The 18946-nt window shown below is 39.9% G+C and overlaps 1 protein-coding gene across 6 annotated transcripts in view; it reads right to left on the reverse strand.

Annotated features, from left to right (window-relative positions):
• The window catches only part of dacha (dachshund a), a 376970-nt gene that overhangs the window by 32671 nt on the left and 325353 nt on the right, over window positions 1-18946 (reverse strand). For all 6 annotated transcript variants that reach the window (XM_060832649.1, XM_060832648.1, XM_060832647.1 and 3 more), the window contains exons 7-8: window positions 9877-10022; window positions 5377-5524 (exon numbers count right to left, since the gene is read on the reverse strand). In XM_060832649.1, coding sequence (XP_060688632.1) covers window positions 5377-5524; window positions 9877-10022 — 294 coding nt within the window. The remainder of the gene's footprint in view (window positions 1-5376; window positions 5525-9876; window positions 10023-18946) is intronic.

Below are 18946 nucleotides of genomic sequence, written 5' to 3' on the forward strand. Positions count from 1 at the left end.
CTATTCACTCAGTGCTTCTCCTTAGCACCAATCTGAAATTAAACCTTCTGTTTGCACCATCTATCACATTTGATCCCAAGATGAGCTTCTGGCCTGATATACATGTGACACCATGAAGACTGCCTAGTTTCATCTTTGTAACACACCCCCAACTTCAGTTCGTAAGCCCAAAACCTCATTTATGAATTTATTATCTATAAACTCGATTATTCGAATGCCCTCCTGGCTGGTCTATCCTGGATTTTAAAATTGTCATCTAAAACTCTGTCCATGTATTACCTCTTGTTGTTTGACATAATTGCACACCAGTCAAGAAATGTTTTGATTTTTGAAATGCACAGCCTTGCTTTTATTTTCTTCTCTGGGCACATTCCTTCTGATCTCTAATTTCCTCCGACACTCTAATTCTCACCACCAACTTTAATTGTGCCACCACTAGTGACTGAACCTTCAGTTACCCATGTCCCAGATACTTGAAATTCTCTTGCACTTTTCTCCACCTCTTATCCTTGCTATCCCTTAAGACATTACTTAGAATCTCCCTCTTTGAGCATGCTTTTGATTATTTCACCTGACATCTCTTTTTTTTGTGGCTGTGTCACAATCTGTTTTATGATGATTATATGAAACACCTTGGGGCCACGTTTTATTCACAGGTATGATTATAAGGTAAGTTATATGAAATGCACCTGCATTGCTTCCTGCAAAGCAATGCAATTGCTATAAGCTAGTGCTAGAAGGAGCCCTGGTAGTATTGTAATTATATCATTAGACGTAGAAAATCTTGTAACTGGTTATATAAAGCTATTGAAAATAGTTACAGCTGATTTAGAAATATATAAATATATGAAATATGGCAGACCAAATTGACCTCTTCTATTACTTGGGTTTCAGATGGTTGTGTTTATTATTATAGAATGCATCTCTCATCAAAAATAGATCTATATTGTTAATGAATAAACTGATCCCAGATTGAATAAGGTGACAGTAGCTCTGCATTTATGAATTGCAGGTGAGGGGTAAATGCTGTCAAAACTGTAACTGGGAGTTGAAGGTATTCTAACAGTTTAAATACCAGTCTGCAATGTCAGTAACAGACAGTAGCTGGTGGTGTTTAAATTGTAAGTTAGTATTTGCCTATAAACAGCACCCAGAAGGTGACAACATTCCTGACTGGTACATTTAGACTTCCCTTTACTTCTATACATGTAACAGTAAGTGCAGGGTTCTTTTGATGCTGAACAGTAGCACAAGTTTAAACAGCTGTTTGGCAAACTATCAAAACCACATGTGTTTTTTTCCTCCCCTAACAGTGTACCTGTAGTATTACAGACTGTGCACATACTTATCTCCACAAAGCGAGAGAGCCATGTCATCAATTGAAGACTTCTGAGTTGACATCACACCTTACCAGATATAATTGTACAAATACTATTTACTTTTTGGCTGATAGTGAATGATGTAGAATGGGCCAAAACTTGTATTGGTGTTTATTCTTTACACCAGTTGAGCCAGATGGCCTATTATGCTGCTGCAAATTTTGTGACAAAGTTATCAACCCATTTTAAAAATTAGACATGTGAACTTCAAAAGTCATATAAAAGTGCAAAAAGATTTCAGGTGACTTGTACTTTGAATAATGTCATTTGAATCTACATAGATTTGAATTTACATAGATGACTTAGCATTGGGGACCACGTACAGTGTGTCAAAGTTCACAGATGACACTAAGATGAGTGGTAGGACAAAGTGCACAGAATGTTTGCAGAGGGATACAGAAAGGTTAGGTGAGTGGGCAAGGGTATGGCAGATGGAATGCAATGTTGGTAATTGTGAGGTCATCCATTTTGGCAGGAATAACAGCAAAATGGACTATTATTTAAATATGGTGCAAAATTGCAGTGTGTTGCTGTGCAGACGCACCTGGGTGTCCTTCTGCATGAATCACAAAAAGCTGGTTTGCAGGTGCAACAGGTAATTAAGAAGGCAAATGGAAAATTATCCTTCATTGCTAGAGGGACAGAGTTCAAAAATAAGGAGGTTATGCTACAGCTGTATAGCGTGCTGGTGAGGCCACAGCTGCAGTACTGTACACAGTTTTCAAATCCGTACTTGAGAAAGAATGTACTGGGACTGGAGGGTGTGCAGAGGAGGTTTAATTGATTTGATTCTAGAGTTGAGCAGGTTAGCTTATGAGGAGAGATTGCATAGATTGGGACTGTTGAAATTTATTGGAATTTAGAAGAATGAGGAGGGATCTTATAGAAACATGTAAAATTATGAAGGCAATAGATTAGGTTCCTTACAGTATGGAAACAGGTCCTTTGGCCCAATAAGTCCACACCAACCTTCCGAAAAGTAACCCAGATTGACCCATTCCCCTACCCTATATTTACCCCTGACAAATGCACCTAACACTGTGGGCAATTTAGCATGGCCAAGTCACCTGACCTGCACATCTTTGGATTGTGGAACGAAACCAGGAAACCCACGCAAACATGGGGAGAATGTGCAAACTCCACAAGTCGGTCGTCCGAGGTCAGAATTGAATCCAGCTCCCTGGCGCTGTGAGGCACCAGTGCTAACCACTGTGCTACTGTGCCACCCTAAGAAGGAAGCAGGGAGGGTGTTTCTACTGGTGGACGAAACTACAATTGGGGGCATGCCTACAAAATAAGGTGGGTGTTGGGATTTAGGACTGAGTTGAGGAGAAACTGCTTCATCCAAAGGGTTGTGAATCTGTGGAATTCCCTGCTTTGTGAAGCAGTTGAGGCTACCTCATTGAATGCTTTTAAGGCCAAGATAGATTTTTGAACAGTAAAAGAACTTAAAGGGTATGGTGACCAGGTGGGTAAGTGGAGCTGAGTTCATGGAAAGAGCAGCCATGATCTTATTGGATGGTGGAATGGACTTGAGGGGTCCTGTGGCCCAATCCTGCTCCTATTTCTTACATTTTTATGAAACGTGTTTCTTAGATCTCAAATGATAGGAACATCAATATTATGAAATGGAACAGCTGGAGTGCTTTTTGTTGGTTGTAAACTATTGTTTTTTCGGCATTTGCGGTGGAGGATATACTATTGCATAAACATATAAATAAAACTTTAGTTTGGCATGTTTATTTGGATGCAAATTTGTATGAGTAACAGAAAATGTACCACAGTTTGCATGCAACTAATTAAATCAAAACAAAACATTAAATTTAATGAAGAAAAATTATATATGTGTATCTAGATAAAATTGGCAGTGGACTGATTCCATTTTGGTTTTCTACAGCACGACAATGGAATTGACATTCTAGTGACAGAGAGTTGGTGGAACAATGCAGTATAGAGCAAATGAGAACTTTCAACCAAAATTTGCTATCTGTTGCATCTACAGTATCAGTACAATGCGGGGCCAATTCGAAGGAAGAAAGATAGTGATTCTTAACTTTGCCCACATTGTAATGGTCACCCAAAAGTAATTAAGACTTGTAATAAGTAGGATGATTCATTTATTGTCTTTAATTTAGCGATGGTGTGTAATGTGAGGGGACCTTTAAAAGGAAAAATAAAACTTTTTTCTTAAAACAGTTAGTCGTTGGACAATGTCATGAATATAGCAAGGATTTGGAGATGAAACTGGTGAAGTCCTCCTAATAGCTGTAGACTATAAAGTGGTATGTAATTGGAGTCAGGGTACCTAAATGAGCAGGAACTGCCATTGGCCTCACCTTGATGGGCTAATGTTGTCCATAATTGGAGTGGCCAAACTATTTGCTGTTTCTAGGCGTTGAATTGAAACCACCGAAGGTAACTATAACAACAAATCCAGTTTTTCACATCCCTGCTCACCACTCACTGACCTGATTCACAGGCTGCCTCCCCAACACCCACCCACCACATTCCTGGAACAGCAACATGGCCAGGCAGGAATACAAGAGGATGATCTTCATCAAGCATCATCATTTGGTCTCTGACTCTGAGCTGCCAGCTCAGATACTGACATTATTTTCAAGGGTAGAGCTGAGGCAGATTTTACATGTATTCAGTCAGTTTTTATTAAATGGCTTGCAGCCAGAACAGGGAGAAAAGGTCTCTGCAGATCCAACTCACCTACTGTACACTGTTGATCAGTAATAGAGGGAAGGAATAAAGATTTGCAATACTTTAGTGCCATTTGTGATCATAATATTTAATAGCATTTTGCAATGTAGTTCCTACTGTAATAAGGTAGGAAGCACTGCAACAAAATGATTTGCGTAAAAGAAGTTCCCACAAACAGTAATGTGATAATGATCAGATATTATTTTTTGATGTTGACTGGAATATAAATATTGACCAGAACTGTGGCTGAATCATACTGGTGCCTATTTCCCATACTCTTCAAAATCATAATGTGGGATATTTGCACACTGCTTAGAACACGGGTGAGGCTTTGATTAAATGCCTCACCCATCAGTACTGCTGCAGGTATCACTTTTTGATTTTTGTGTTCCACTCCTGTAGTTTTAGAGGGAGAGTGCTACTAACTGAGCAATGAGATACTTTTTAGAGAAGGGAAAGGATACTATAAAATGGGGAATAGAGGCTGTGTTGACTCCTACCACGAACCAATCTTGGATGATGTGTTGGAAAATTGGAATTGGTCAAATTAACTTGTTGCTCCTCTAGTTTATTCTTCTGGATACATGGAGAAAGGGAGGTGCAGTGGCCTACTGAGGGAAAGTGTGGCGTAAAATATAAAAGACCTCAACCAAATAGGACACACTCTGCTAAATATTTCAAATTTTCTCCAGAGTGAGGAACCAATAGAAATATTGTGGGAATATCCTAATGGTCTGGTTGATGAAATTGCATATGGTTGCACAGCCCTCATTGCTTAACATCCAAGTGTGACTAGATTACACATCTTAGCCATAAACCAGGGTGACTGAACAGTTTCTATTGTCTAGAAACACTGGACTAATGTGGTTACGGAAATACTGGTGGACTGATACAGAATACAGGTTTTGTGGCTGCTGCCAGGATACCAAATATTAACCAATGACCCAAACCTGCAGGAACAAAGTCTTTTTATTTATTCCAAGGATTCTTCCCCCTCCCATAACTTGGGGTTTGGCACCTCTGTTGACTATTTATGTGAGTGAACTTGTAGTTTGCCACCTTTTACCTTCATCACCATCAATGTCACTCTCTGGAATCCATTGTCAGAATCTTTGTGCTGTAATGCATTTGTCCATAAGGGCCTTATCCCCTACTGAGCTGGTCGCCTCTTCATCTTACGCACCCATTATTATCTTTGTATCTGAAGTGTCATCAAGCCAAGTCTAACTTGTGCAGAGCATTAAGCTGTTATCGTTTTTTTAATCTGCTTCATTTTAACGAGACCTACCTCTATTGTGCTGTTCTGCTGTGAGTTGCCGCTCTAAGGTTTCTCTCATTTCTCTCTCCCTGAACAGCTCCAGTTTGAGTTCTTTCTTCTCCTGTTGTATCTGCTTTTCTTGCACACGTGCATTGTCTACAGCCACCTTCAGCAGGCCCTATACAATCACAGAACAGTGCTGAAGTTAGAGCAACAAATTCCCAGTAACACAATTCAGATCCTTAATATAAGTTTGGAAACAGAAATGTTTGTTTTTGCATATTTTTACAATCTTCCAACTCTTATCTAACACTCTATGAAATATCCTACCAAAAATACAGCCCGGTGCATTACTTAAATTAGAAGTCAAAGTTTTTGAGGAAGGAAGAAAAATTACCAATAATGTTCACCTCTGATCAGATCTATTGGAGTTAATAAGTGTGATTCATTTTCAGTCTGAACTTAAGCAAAACAACAAATGTTTTGCATCTCTGGCCTTCTGAGACAAATTGGACAGTTTTCAAAGTTTGGGAATCTTGAAGGTTTTTTCAGTCTGTTTGGCCAAGAACAGATCACTATTATTATAGGAAGTACAAACTGTGGGTTTATTAAGTGCTGGGTAATTTTCTTAGGTGAAAATGACCAGTGTGCACAGGCACAGGGCACTTCCTGACCTGGGAAAAGAAGTTTAAGTTTGGTCCAGAGGCAATGTAAAGCTACAACTTAGATAAACAAATGCCTTGTGGTGGCTAAGTTTATTTTACTTGATAAAAGTTTAATTATTTGTCAAAAATCCTCACATTACAGAATGACTAATATCTGAATGTATAGGCTGGCCACAGGTGACTTTCATACTACTTCAGGCATCATCTGGAAAATACTTAGAGGCCCGTGCGTCCTCAACCATTATCATCCATAATCTTGCAGCAATTTTAAAGTACTTATTTTTCAACCAATCAGAACTAAGCTCTTGAGCACACTTGTTTTCTATATTGCAGTTACTGCATAAAATATTAATAGCTTTGCAGTTTTAAGCCTTTTTCAAAGAATATGCAGAAATCAACAGCTTTAGTGGTCTCTGTGCAAAGGAGAGTATTTTTGCATTTATTCAAAAGAAGGAAAAGGCTCCAGTAAGAAAAGCTGAATTAAATATAGGATAACAGGAGGAAGAGGTTTGAACAGTAGTTTTTAGGTAATTAAAAGCAATAAGAGAAATGGCAAAGATTTTAATGAGTTCATAGTTACTGATAACAGCCAACATTTACAGGGCACAGGGAGCAGGTAGAATAAATTAGCATAAATACGTTTAGAGGAATGTAATGTGACACACAGCTGGTTGTGATGGCTGAAAGAGTAACATGAGCGAATGTCACTTGAAAGAATGTTAAAGATTTATAAATCAATTGGTTAAGAAGTAGAATTTTTTTTTGCAAAGAGGAGAAAGCTGTCTATATGCACCTTTTGAATATAGGAAGGAATATTGTGAAGGGATTCTGAGAACTTTTGTGCAAATGCTGTTGATGCAGTATTGAAGAAATTGAGCTATTGGGATTAAGACATATTGAAATTTTACAAAATAAGTTTCAAAAGAGAACACTTTCTACAAACTATTAATCAAGGAAACAACCTATTGAACATGCAACCTTGCAAATAGACCTTTTTTCTAATATCATATTTAAATTGGATTTGCCACCCAAAACTAGGTTGGGGTTTGTAAATATTATCTAAATGTATTTTTTAATTTAAAATCAAAGTGTTTAATTAGACTGAGCTCATGCCGATGTTATTTATTATGCAACACATGAGATGTTGAATGGCTAATGATATAATTAATCATTATTAACTACAATTTTCCATATTTGTTGCATCACTGCTTCCTGTGATTAGGTCTGCCTTTTTTGATGGGAGGAAGGGATTATATTCAAGCCTGTTCCATAACTAAAGCAATATCCCAGCGGACTGCTCAATCAGTATTGCACTGTGGAAAGTTGTTGGAAGTCTGTTAAGCTAAATGCAATCTCTAAAGGACTACAATTTGTGATCATTTGGGACATGATTATGGGCCAGTCTGATTAAATGACTCTCTTTCAGCCAGGACAATTTGATGTCCCTAAATCTTATTAAACAAATCTCTTAGTTGTTATCTTTTTTTTAAAACCAGAAATTAGTCTATCAGTCATCCGTGAGTTATGCAAAAACATATCACATCTATCTTTTTATTGAGAACTTGTTAAGCCTGGTCACACTTGGATTGCTTCACCGATGCTCTCAAGTTACAGAAAATAGCATTTCATCTGTACTTAAAATTGCCATTACAAATTTCCACAGTAATTCTATTTAATTTTGCATAATATTTCCCCACTTCTTGTACAAGTGAATTAGCTGAATGTCAAGACTCTTCACACTGCTGCCAATTTTGTGCCCTGAATTTCAATCGGCAGTAACATGTCCTAACCGATCATCATTGTGCCTCATTCTCTTTTTTTTCCCATTGTGTCTTCACTAAAGTAGAACATTTTGCCAGGGATTGCCTGTTTATAATGCATATGTTGCTCATGACAAATCAACAATCAAATTCATAATGAAAGTTTAGGGAATTAATCAAAATATACAGTTGCTACACCACAGAAGTGGGACTGATTCAGCACTCCCCTTAAACAGGAGGAAGAACAAGGATGTTGGCAAACAACAGCATTGAGAAGACAGAAAACATTGAAAACCAGGATGGAGAAGCCAAAACCAATGAAATAAAATAAACTGGGAAATTTAACAGAAATGTGCAAGTGCTTCAGGGTCTAAAGTGGTTCCTGGAACTGATCACCAATCTGCACGTGTAGGAGAATGATGTATGAATACAAGTTCATCCCTTATCTAAAAGATAGTGGATGCCCAATAACCGTTAAATGCATTTCACTTCAGGGTTTACTGCAGAAGGAAGGACACAAGGGATATGCATATTCTTCTTTTAGCTTTATAAACATAAATGAAAAAAAAAATTCCCATCAATTTACAGGTTGATCATGTGTTCATCAAGGACAAATAATGCTGTATTGAAACTAGGAGCAGAATGAAACTAATCAGGGTATATTAAGGTTTCCTTCAAAAAATAAATCAACTTCATTTCAGTGTGAAGGTCAGTCAGTTGAAGTCATTGCTTTATTTTCCATTACACTCTGGGTTTTTATAACAGACAATGGCTAAATTTATAGACAAATTTACAAACATTGCAGTAATCAGCTTTACTGTAAAATTATTACATTTTGATTCCCATGAGCTTTAAAATTTTCAGTAGGGGAAATTACAGAAGTCCCTGTTTTGGACAGCAACTGTGTACTTCTGGATTACAGTCTGCAACTTTAACGACACACTGATTTATCAAAATTCTGTCATCAGCTACAATATAATATTGCATACTGTTTTAAGGTAATCAATTTTTTAAAGTGCACTTTAAAGTATTTAGATAACAACATCAATAATATGTTGTACATGTTAATTCTATCTTCACCTTTTTCTTCTGTAGATGAATTTGTTTTCTTCTGTACAATTTGCAGCCAATTAATGCCTTGCAGAAATGCTAAGCCCGCCCATCAATCCCTCATCAAGGGGAATGAAGTTTATTTCTGTCTACCCTATTTACGGCCCTCATAATTTTACACATATCAAATACATTCCCACTGCTCCCCAATCAGTCTCCTCTGCTCTAATGAAAATAACCCTAAGTCTATCTTTGGATTCCAGAACTGCAGGTGATAGCCATTGGCCTAACCGACATGTTATACAGCTACACCATAACCTCCCCGTTTTTAATTTCCATGCGCCTCCATACTTCCAAGTTCAAAGGCACTTGGTCCCAACATTAGGAGGGGAAGGTTAGAGGGGACTCCTGAGAACTACCGCTATGCCTTTGTAATGGACCCTATGTGAACCCCACTCCTCCCTACTTCCCACTTTCACTCGCCTGTGCCATCAACGATCATGGGTTTTTGGATGATGTCATACTGGGAACAGGCAACCTGCACCAGCATCCCACCAATGGCATTCCTCAGCAATGAAGAATGGCCAAACTCTGACCAACAGCTCTTGTTAAGTGGGCCCTGGGGGTCCTTGATCCTTGGGAACACAATCACTTTGGTCAGTGCCTGAATAGCACTTAATCCAGGTGATTCTTCCCAAAAGAGGTGATGTGGGGCCTTTATCACCTCCATTATGTATGTATCTCTCTTTCAACCCAAAATTGATTAAGCACAAGTTATCACCCTCAGCTCAGTGTGCATTTTGTTTGCATTTACTGTGAAGCACTGTACAATCTTGCTATAAATACAAGACATATTTCCTCTTTTAACATCAGGCATTTTAAATTCACAATTATGGATGTCCCCACCTTCCGCTGCCACCGCATCTGCCCAGTTGGGTTTCCCTCCCATAATTTGATTGCAATGGGATCGATGTGCACTTCAATGTTTAGAAAACCATTATATCACAATAAACACACAGTAATGTCCTTAGCTTTTTGATGCTATTTAAGTTTACCTGAATATTGGTTAGAAGTGTTTCTATTGAAGATAGTCCATCAGCGAATAAAAATGGAGCAGGAAATCCAGGTGGCAAGGCTTGCCCAGCCATGTGAAACTTTTCAATGCTGGTTCTGATGGCAGGCATCATGAGCTGAGTCTCATCTACACAGCATAGAAATGAAATCATTAAGTAATGAAAGGATTCACAGCACAAAACAGTATAATTCTAGAGCATGAAATCCATGTGGAGCAGCAGGCATTTGTAACTAGATGATGCAGCTAAGAAATGGCACATTTGCGCAAAGAGATCAAAATGTTGAAATCACTATTGTGTACCTTAGCATTCCTTTAGCTCCTTTCAATTATTTGATTATTTATGAACTTATAACCAGTGTTTTGAAGCTGATGAGTTGACTGGGTAAAGAAGTTACTGAGAAAGAACATAGATCTATGACATCAAAGACACAACAGTGCAACAAACAAATGTCAGAACTCTGTCCACCACTCTCCCTTCAGAATGTGTAACTGAATTTATATTCTTAATATGTGGGATATGTGTATCCTGCAAAATATTAAAACACCAGTGTGCAAACATTTTTTTAATGACCAGTTTAGCCACCTTGCTTTAGAAAAAACATCACCAATCATTGGAAAGTGCCTAAACATTCTTGAATAGAAGTACAGCTCCTGCTGCATGGGCTCCCAATTAATTATTGTATATTTTAAAAGCATAAATTGATATGATATTGTCTAAATTTTAATTTCCCCAAATCTCTTGAAGATTCAATGTTTAGCTATGACACACAATGTTATTTCCCATTTATTACTCCATAATTAGACTTCTGATTCCTAATTGCATGTTAAAAAAACACCCCTTGATCTGTAAAAAATGAACCTTATATCATTTTATTCAAAGCATTACCTTTGATTCACAGATAAAATTTAACAAAGCATAGTTTTTGAAGTCCTGCCATTCACTTCTCTCTGCCCTCTGTGTTCATTGAGGAAAAACCTGAGGCCACAAAATAGATGTTGGTGTCATAAATACAGGCAACTTAAACTCTTTTTTTTCAAACTGGTTTGGGGAATACTATTCTAGTCATAGAGTCATAGAGGTGTACAGCATGGAAACCCTTCGGTCCAACTGTCCATGCCGACCAGATATCCCAACCCAATCTCGTCCCACTTGCCAGTACCCGGCCCAAATCCCTCCAAACCCTTCCTATTTCATATATCCTTCCAAATGCCTCTTAAATGTTGCAATTGTACCAGCCTCCACCACATTCTCTGGCAGTTCATTCCTCTGCGTGAAAAAGTTGCCCCTTAGATCTCTTTTATATCTTTCCCCTCTCACCCTAAACCTGTGCCCTCTAGTTCTGGATTCCCCAACTCCAGGGAAAAGACTTTGTCTATTTATCCTATCCATGTCCCTCATAATTTTATAAACCTCTATAAGGTCACCCCTCAGCCTCCGATGCTCCAGGGAAAAGAGCCCCAGCATGTTCAGCCTCTCCCTACAGCTCAAATCCTTTAACCCTGGCAACATCCTTGAAAATCTAAATCAGCTGTAACTAACATACGGAATGCCTGTTTCAAGGCATTGTAATGCTAAGTAATATCTTCATCATAAATTACATCTAAATCTATGGATATTACAACATATCTTTCCTTATCCCATTAGCTCAATAACTGACCATTTGTCTGTAAAGCAGAAGACTAGTTGCTTGATTCTTTTGACACTATCCAAACTTTGTCTCTTGACTGAAGAGTTTCACCATCAGAGCAAGTTAAATCACTCTTTCCAGGCAATTCACCAAACAATATTAGGAATGTCCAAGGTCTAACCTGTCTTGTTTCCTAACTCAAAGCATGATCTATGATCAGAAGTCTCAAAAGTAATTTTAAAAAACGAGAACAAAATGCATTTCTAACTCTGAATAAACAATTTCCCAGTTTTCTGATTGCAATGCTAAAATGAGTGTTGTTTTATACTGACCACGGTTAATGGCTTGCACTGTTTTTGCAATGGTTCAAGTTCAATGTTCAATAAAGTTTTCAATACTTCTTTCCCATAAGCAAACAGTGTTGGTTTATCCATCTCCAACAATTCAGTGAGATAAAGTCACCCATGTTTCGCCTGGTATCTAGAGATTGCTTGTCATCCTTTTATTAAATGTCTTCCTGTTGTTTAAAATTTCATTTTTTATGTTTGGTTTCAGTCATTGAAAATATCTGAAAAGTTGCCAGGAAATCGGTCTCCACAGTGCTAGGGGCCTGAACTGGTATAGCTGCTTTTCAATCTACAGCTGTCACTGCTGAAATAATTCATTGCAAAACAGCCTGAAAACTGAAATGTAAAACAAATACGGATGGTAAGATATGAGGTCATATAAATTTTGTGGGCTGCATGTCTGCACTGTTGCAGGATTTTCCAACAAATGTCAATACTTGCATATAGGATTCATTTCAAAGCATTTAAGACAATTTCCCTTTTACTGACTAAGTGTAACAGTGGACATGCTGATGTTGACTAACTCCCTGCTCCCACAGGATCACGCACCACTCTTGGTAATCAGCTTGTTAAGAACTGATTAGTGAGTTCTTGATGCCAACAGTGGCTTCTCTGCTTGAGGCTAGCAGCTTCCTCATTCTAAAATCGATTGGTTGCGTTATCCTCTCCAAGAAGTGGATGGTGGGTCAGTGACTCACTTGCTTCCCTCAGAGTGGAGGTAACAGCGAGGGAGGTGTTAGAGTCATGAACAGGGTGGTGGCTTTTAGCAGTCACCTTCCTCTGTCCCCCACCCCCCCAAATGCCCCCCCATTCGCAAACTGAGCAGGCAGGTCACCCTGGTTACTCCAAGCAGGTGACCAGCACTATTCTCCCCTGCTGGGAACGCAGGTAAATGAAGAGCTGATGAGTCAAAGCCCTTAAATGGTCAATTAACTGACCACTTAGAAGATGTAATTGCTTTCAAGTCAGGAGTCCCCCTTTTGAATATTCTCGTTCAGTGCTGGTGAGAATGTGAAATGAGAATTTCTCCACGACCAACTCACCAGACTGTTTCTCATTCTCACCACTTCTCTCCTCATCTCCTGGGGAGAAAAGTTCCATTCTAATACATTTACATTTCAAAATTCTATTCAATTTGAAGATAACAGCACGTGTGCTTTAGAATTTTTAAAAAAATCTGTTTCTCTCTCTCTGCCATTTTCTGGTGATATTTTAGAATGCTCTTAGCATAAATGACCAACTTTGCCTCTTGCCTCCTCCTTCTCCATGGGTCCTGACTGCCAGCAACATAGTTTTTGAAAAAAAAATTGCTAAGTACTTAAATGTCTAAATTATCTCAGTCTGTTTCAATGATAATTCAGTTTCCAATAATTTACTTTTCTCACGTGGGCAAACATTTCATACCTTTTAGTGAACAGGGAGTATTTATACAAGCAGGAAGGAATTGTTTTGTACTTTTTCTAATCAGTCTGTTTGGTGATGTTATGACACACATCTGAAGTAGGTGGGACTTGAACCCAGGCCTCCTAACTCAAAAGTAGCATCACTACGATTGTGAACACAACAGCTTCTTGGCCATGAAAGAACATAACAGCTTTCCCGCTTCTGCATGTTCAGGCCAATGGCAGGGGGTGGGAGGTTCCCCACCACCCCCATTACGAACTTTAAATTCAGTACATCACGATGCAGCTACACCGAAGTTGTTCCATAAAGTTAGCAAGGGTAGTCTGTTCAATGGGAACTAACTAGCCTTTCCCTAGTATCCACTCTAATGAGTCCCCTTAGTGTTGCATATGCATTACCAAGAACACCTCTCATTCTTTTAAACTCCAGTGGGTACCAGCCCAACCTGCGTAACCTTTCACACACAAACTAACCGCTTCATCCTAAGCATCAGTAAAGTGAACTTTTTCAGACCAGCTTCTACCATTATATTGCTGCAAATGTGTTGCTGGTCAAAGCACAGCAGGTTAGGCAGCATCTCAGGAATAGAGAATTCGACGTTTCGAGCATAAGCCCTTCATCAGGAATGGATTCCTGATGAAGGGCTTATGCTCGAAACGTCGAATTCTCTATTCCTGAGATGCTGCCTAACCTGCTGTGCTTTGACCAGCAACACATTTGCAGCTGTGATCTCCAGCATCTGCAGACCTCATTTTTTACTCTACCATTATATTCTAATGCAAACTTTTTCCAAATAAGAAGGGCAAATTGTTCATAGTCCTCCAGATATGGTCTCGCCAAGGTTTTCTGTACAGGTGCGGTAAAACTTTCCTACTTTTACTTCCCATTCACATTGTAATAAACACCACCATTTCATTTGCCTTCCCAATCACCACCTGTACCTGCTCGCTAACATTTTGTGATTCTTGTAAGAGGGTTAATGCTAATTCTGCCTGATGCCGTTGTACTCTTATTATCCTGCTATAGCCTTTTGAATGAATTTTACCAATTTCCATTGTCTGATGTTAGGCTAGTTGGCCTGTAGTTTCCTGCTGCTTGTCTCTCTCATTTCTTGAAGAAAGTTATGTTAGCTATTTTCTTCAGAATCCAAAGAATTTTAGAAGATGATAACCAAAACTTCTAAATCATCTCGTCAGTCATTTCTTTTAAAAGCTTGGGATGTAGGCCATCTTATGTTCTTAGCAAGGCACGCGGACCTGGATGTTTTCCAGGCACCTTTTCCATGGTGACCATTGACATTTAAGTTCTTCCCTCACAATTGCCTCCTAGTTTTCAAGTATCTCTGGGATATTATCCATGTCTTCTACAGTGAAGACTGACACACTCTGCTTGTTCAATGTTTGCATTATTTCCAGAATTTCTGGCATCACATTTACTTCATTGCAAATCGATTTAAATCTGCGCCCTCTTGTTCTTGAAATTTTTGTGATCTGAAGCAATTGTCTGCTGTCTACTCTGTCCAGACCCCTCATGATTTTGGAAACCTCAATCAATCTTCTTAGTCAACTTCTCTCCAAGAAGAGCAACCCCAACTTCTTAAATTTTAATGGAAGTGACCTAATCGCTGGAACCATTCTTGTAAATCTCTGCACTTTCTCTCTCCAATGCCCTAAATAGTGGCCCACAGTATTCCAGCTGAGGCCTAACCATTGTCATATGTGGGTTCAACATAATCTTGCTCTTGTAATCTCTGCCCTTACTTTTGATTAAAAAGCCTGGGAAGCTGTGAGGTTTACTAACCGCGCTCTGTACTTGCCCTGCCATCTTTTTGTAACCCATATACATATTGTCTTTCTGCTCCTGTAGCTCCTATACAGTGATACTCATTTTATTTCAATAGTAGGATGGCAAGGTAGAAAATAATAATCAAGTAGTGTGAACACCTATAAAGAAATTATACAGTGAGGGATAACATGAGAGAGATTTCTTTGGATAAGACTGCTTTCACAAGTGAAATAAATTACAGATTATTTCTCCCAGCACTTTCGGATTCCATATGATTTAAAAATGGGATTTAACTTGCACAATGACCATTTAAATATAGGCGTTCCTAATTATGGAAATTATAATTGGTAACCTGTTCTAGAACTACACCAATATTATTCCGGTTACATCATAACTGGGTTATGAATAGAAAAATGGAAGGAAAACTATGAGTCTAAGCAGGAATTTATATTTACAGCATGTAAATTGAGTGGATCAAGTTTGGGATTTTTGTTTGTTTTTTGGTTTGGTGTTTGTCAGTCAGTGAGGGTTGATGTTGGTACCAATACCCAATGAAGATGTAACGGCTGTTTTGATGCTGATTTTTAGATAATGGCTGAGAATAAGAATTTTATGGAGGAAGAATGAAGAAAACTACTTCCACAAAGTTTTTTTTTTACACTCAGTACTACCAGGGGTTGAAGTTTTGCCATGTCCTTTTCAATTAGTACAGGCTGAGCAGGTTAGGAGTGTGTAAAGCTATTTAGATTCCACACAGCAGCCGTTACTGAGGGGCTGATGGCTTGTCTTGAAAGAGAAATCTGTGACTTGTGCCAAACCCTTTCACTTTTCCAGAAGGAAATGAACAATCACAGGAGCTGCAGGCTTAGCACGTAGGGCTGGGTAAACCTTAACTGCCTTGATATTGACCTGAACCTAATGCTGGAGGCCATGAGGGAGAGAGGAAAGATCCTCCTTCTCCTGCAGTGTTGCTAGAAAAGGCCATTGTAATGTGCAGTAAGGATCCTTTCTACTTCACTGCCATCATCCTCCAGCTCAAGTTTGTCAACCTTGTCTTCTGCACGTACTCAATCTCTATGAGCTGCCTTCTTCCAGGTTCACTTATCTATGGAGCACCATGATGTAGAGAGTACAGCAGGTCACCAATGGAATGGAAACTCTTGCAGTTGGAAAGTACCACCTAACTGGTCCTGCCATCAGAATCCCACCTTCAGAAGCCCTATGACTGACTTGTTCAGTACCTCTCCAGTGAGCAGGCTGTATCAGTCACATTGCACTTGTGCCTTTTTCTGGGGTTCACAGGATAACTCGTCCCCAAGGATGCATTTTTGAGATTGACAATGAAGGTCTGGAGCATTCTGGAATGGTAACTCCAATTTTAACAGTAAATGTGTTTGACTCCCAGTGCCTTCCTGCCCTGTATCCATCTGCTACACTAGGTTCTGCCCCTCCTGTGTTGCCCTTTAATGCCACATGGCTGAAAATCCAACGTTACAACAGAAGCTTCTGTTCTGGATAAAGTGGCTGCTTCAGTGTCCCTCATAGCCTTATTCTCCTACTCTTGATGCCCCTGTGATGCCAGATTGTTGCTGAACCCTTTATATCTTTAGAGCTCAAGTGATGAGTGCCCGTTGTCCCTTCAATCTCTGCAATGCCAAAGCCATCCCCTTATCAAACATCCAGTCCCCCTTTACCACACTAATCAGGAGCCAGGGTGATACGCTGAGGCAGTCATGAGGTGGTTACTCATTTTGTACCTGCCTCCCTTCGGTCTGTCAGCTTTTGTGTTTGTGCTTTTGGTGGGGGCAGCATAACAGGGGAAAGCCATAGTGGTCAGGTCTCTGGCACTGAGCCTGGTTCTGTGGCTTAGAAGGGAAGGGGGGAAATTAGAAAAGCACTACTGATAGGAGACTCAATAGTGAGAGGAATGAACAGAAGATACTGTGGTCATGAATGGGACTCCCAGAAGGTTTGTTTCCTCCCAGGTGCTAGGGTCTGATCAAGTCTACAAGATTCTGAAGGGGGAGGGTGAACAGCCATTGGCACCAATGACATAGCTAGGAAAGGGATGAGGATCCAAAAAGTGATTTCAGGGAGTTAGGTTGGAAGCTAAAAAGCAGGATGAGAGGAGTAGTAATCTCAGGATTACTAGCTGTGCCATGAGCTAGTGAGGCAAGGAACATGGAGCGTAACAGCACAACATGTGGCTACAGAGCTGGTGCAGGAGGGAGGGCTTCAAATACAAAGATCATTGGGGTACCTTCTGGGGAAGGTGGGATCTGGAGATGAAGGATGGGTTGAACTTAAACTGGAGGGGCACCAATGTCCTGGATGGGCAATTTGCTAGAGCATGTCAGGAGGGTTTAAACTAGTTTGGCAGGGGGATAGAAACCAGAGCTACAGAGTTGTTGAACAGTCAGAAATAGAATGCAGAGAGTCTGTCAGGAAAGATGCACAGTTGATAGGGCAAAGGGATGAGTCAGAGTGAGCCTGTTTCAATGCAAGGAGTGTCAGGCATAAGAGTGATGAATTTAGAGCATGGATCAGCACTTGTGACTATGATGTTGTGGCCATATCCGAGACAAATGGATTTCACAGGGGCAGGAATGATTGTTGGATGTTCCAGGGTTTAGATTTTTTTATGCCCCACCCGGTTCATTTTAAAAGAGGTGGGGGAGTAGCATTGTTAATTAGAGAGTGCATCACAGCTGCAGCAAAGGAGGTTGTTGAGGACGGTTTGTCTACTGAGTCAGTATGGATTGAAGTCAGTGACTGGAAAGGAGCAGTCACTTTATTGGGTTTTCTATAGACCCCTCCCCCCAATAGCACCAAAGAGACAGAAGAACAGATTGGACAGTAGATCTTGGAAAGGTGCAGATGTAACAGAATTGTTGTTATGGGTGACTTCAACTCCCTAATATTGATTGGAACCTCCTTATGCTGATGGTCTGGATGGAGCCGATTTTGTCAGGAGTGTCCAGGAAGGAGTCCTGACTCAATCTGCAGATAGGCTGCCTGGAGGAAGGCGATGTTGGATTTAGGGCTTGGCAACGAGCCAGGCCAGGTATCAGCTCTCTCAGTGGGAGAGCATTTTGGTGACAGTGGCCTCAACTACCTCACCTTTACCATGGCAATGGAGAGGAATAGGAACAAACAGTGTAGGAAGGTATTTAATTGGGGGAGAGGGAATTATACTGCTTTAGACAGGAGCTGTGGAGTGTAAATTGGGAATAATTGTTCCACGGGAAGTGCACAACAGAAATGTGGGGGCTGTTTAAGGAGCAGTTGTTGCGCATGTTGGATAACTTTGTCCCACTGTGACAGGCAAGGAATGGTAAGGTGAAGGAGCCTTGGATGACTAGAGAAAAAGGAGCTTCTCATTAAGAGGAAAAAGGAAGCTTACTTAAGGTTGAGGAAGCAAGGATCTGGCACAGCTTTACAGGATTACAGGGTAGCTAGGAAAGAATTCAAAAATGGACTGAGGAGAGCTAGGAGGGGGCATGAGAAGGCAGGAAGGACTGGAGAAAACTCAAAGGTGTTCTATACTCATGTGAGGAATAAGAGAATGATCAAAACGAGGGTAGTGCTGATCAGAGACAGTGGAGGGAACTTGTGCCTGGAGTCTGGAGAGGCCCTAAATGAGTTTTTTGCTTCAGTATTCACGAGAGAGAGAGAAGAGAGAGAGAGAGAGAGAGAGAGAGAGAGAGAGAGAGAGAGAGAGAGAGAGAAAGAGAGAGAGAGAGAGAGAGAGAAAGAGAGAGAGAGAGAGAGACCTTGTTGATAGAGAGATCACTGCGGACCAGGTTAATAAGTTTGAACAGATTGATATTAAGAAAGTGGATGTGCTGGAAATTCTGGGAAGTATCAAGATAGATAAGTCCCCAGG

Source organism: Hemiscyllium ocellatum, chromosome 11 (genome assembly GCF_020745735.1).
Source record: "Hemiscyllium ocellatum isolate sHemOce1 chromosome 11, sHemOce1.pat.X.cur, whole genome shotgun sequence".
Classification (NCBI taxonomy): Eukaryota; Metazoa; Chordata; class Chondrichthyes; order Orectolobiformes; family Hemiscylliidae; genus Hemiscyllium; species Hemiscyllium ocellatum.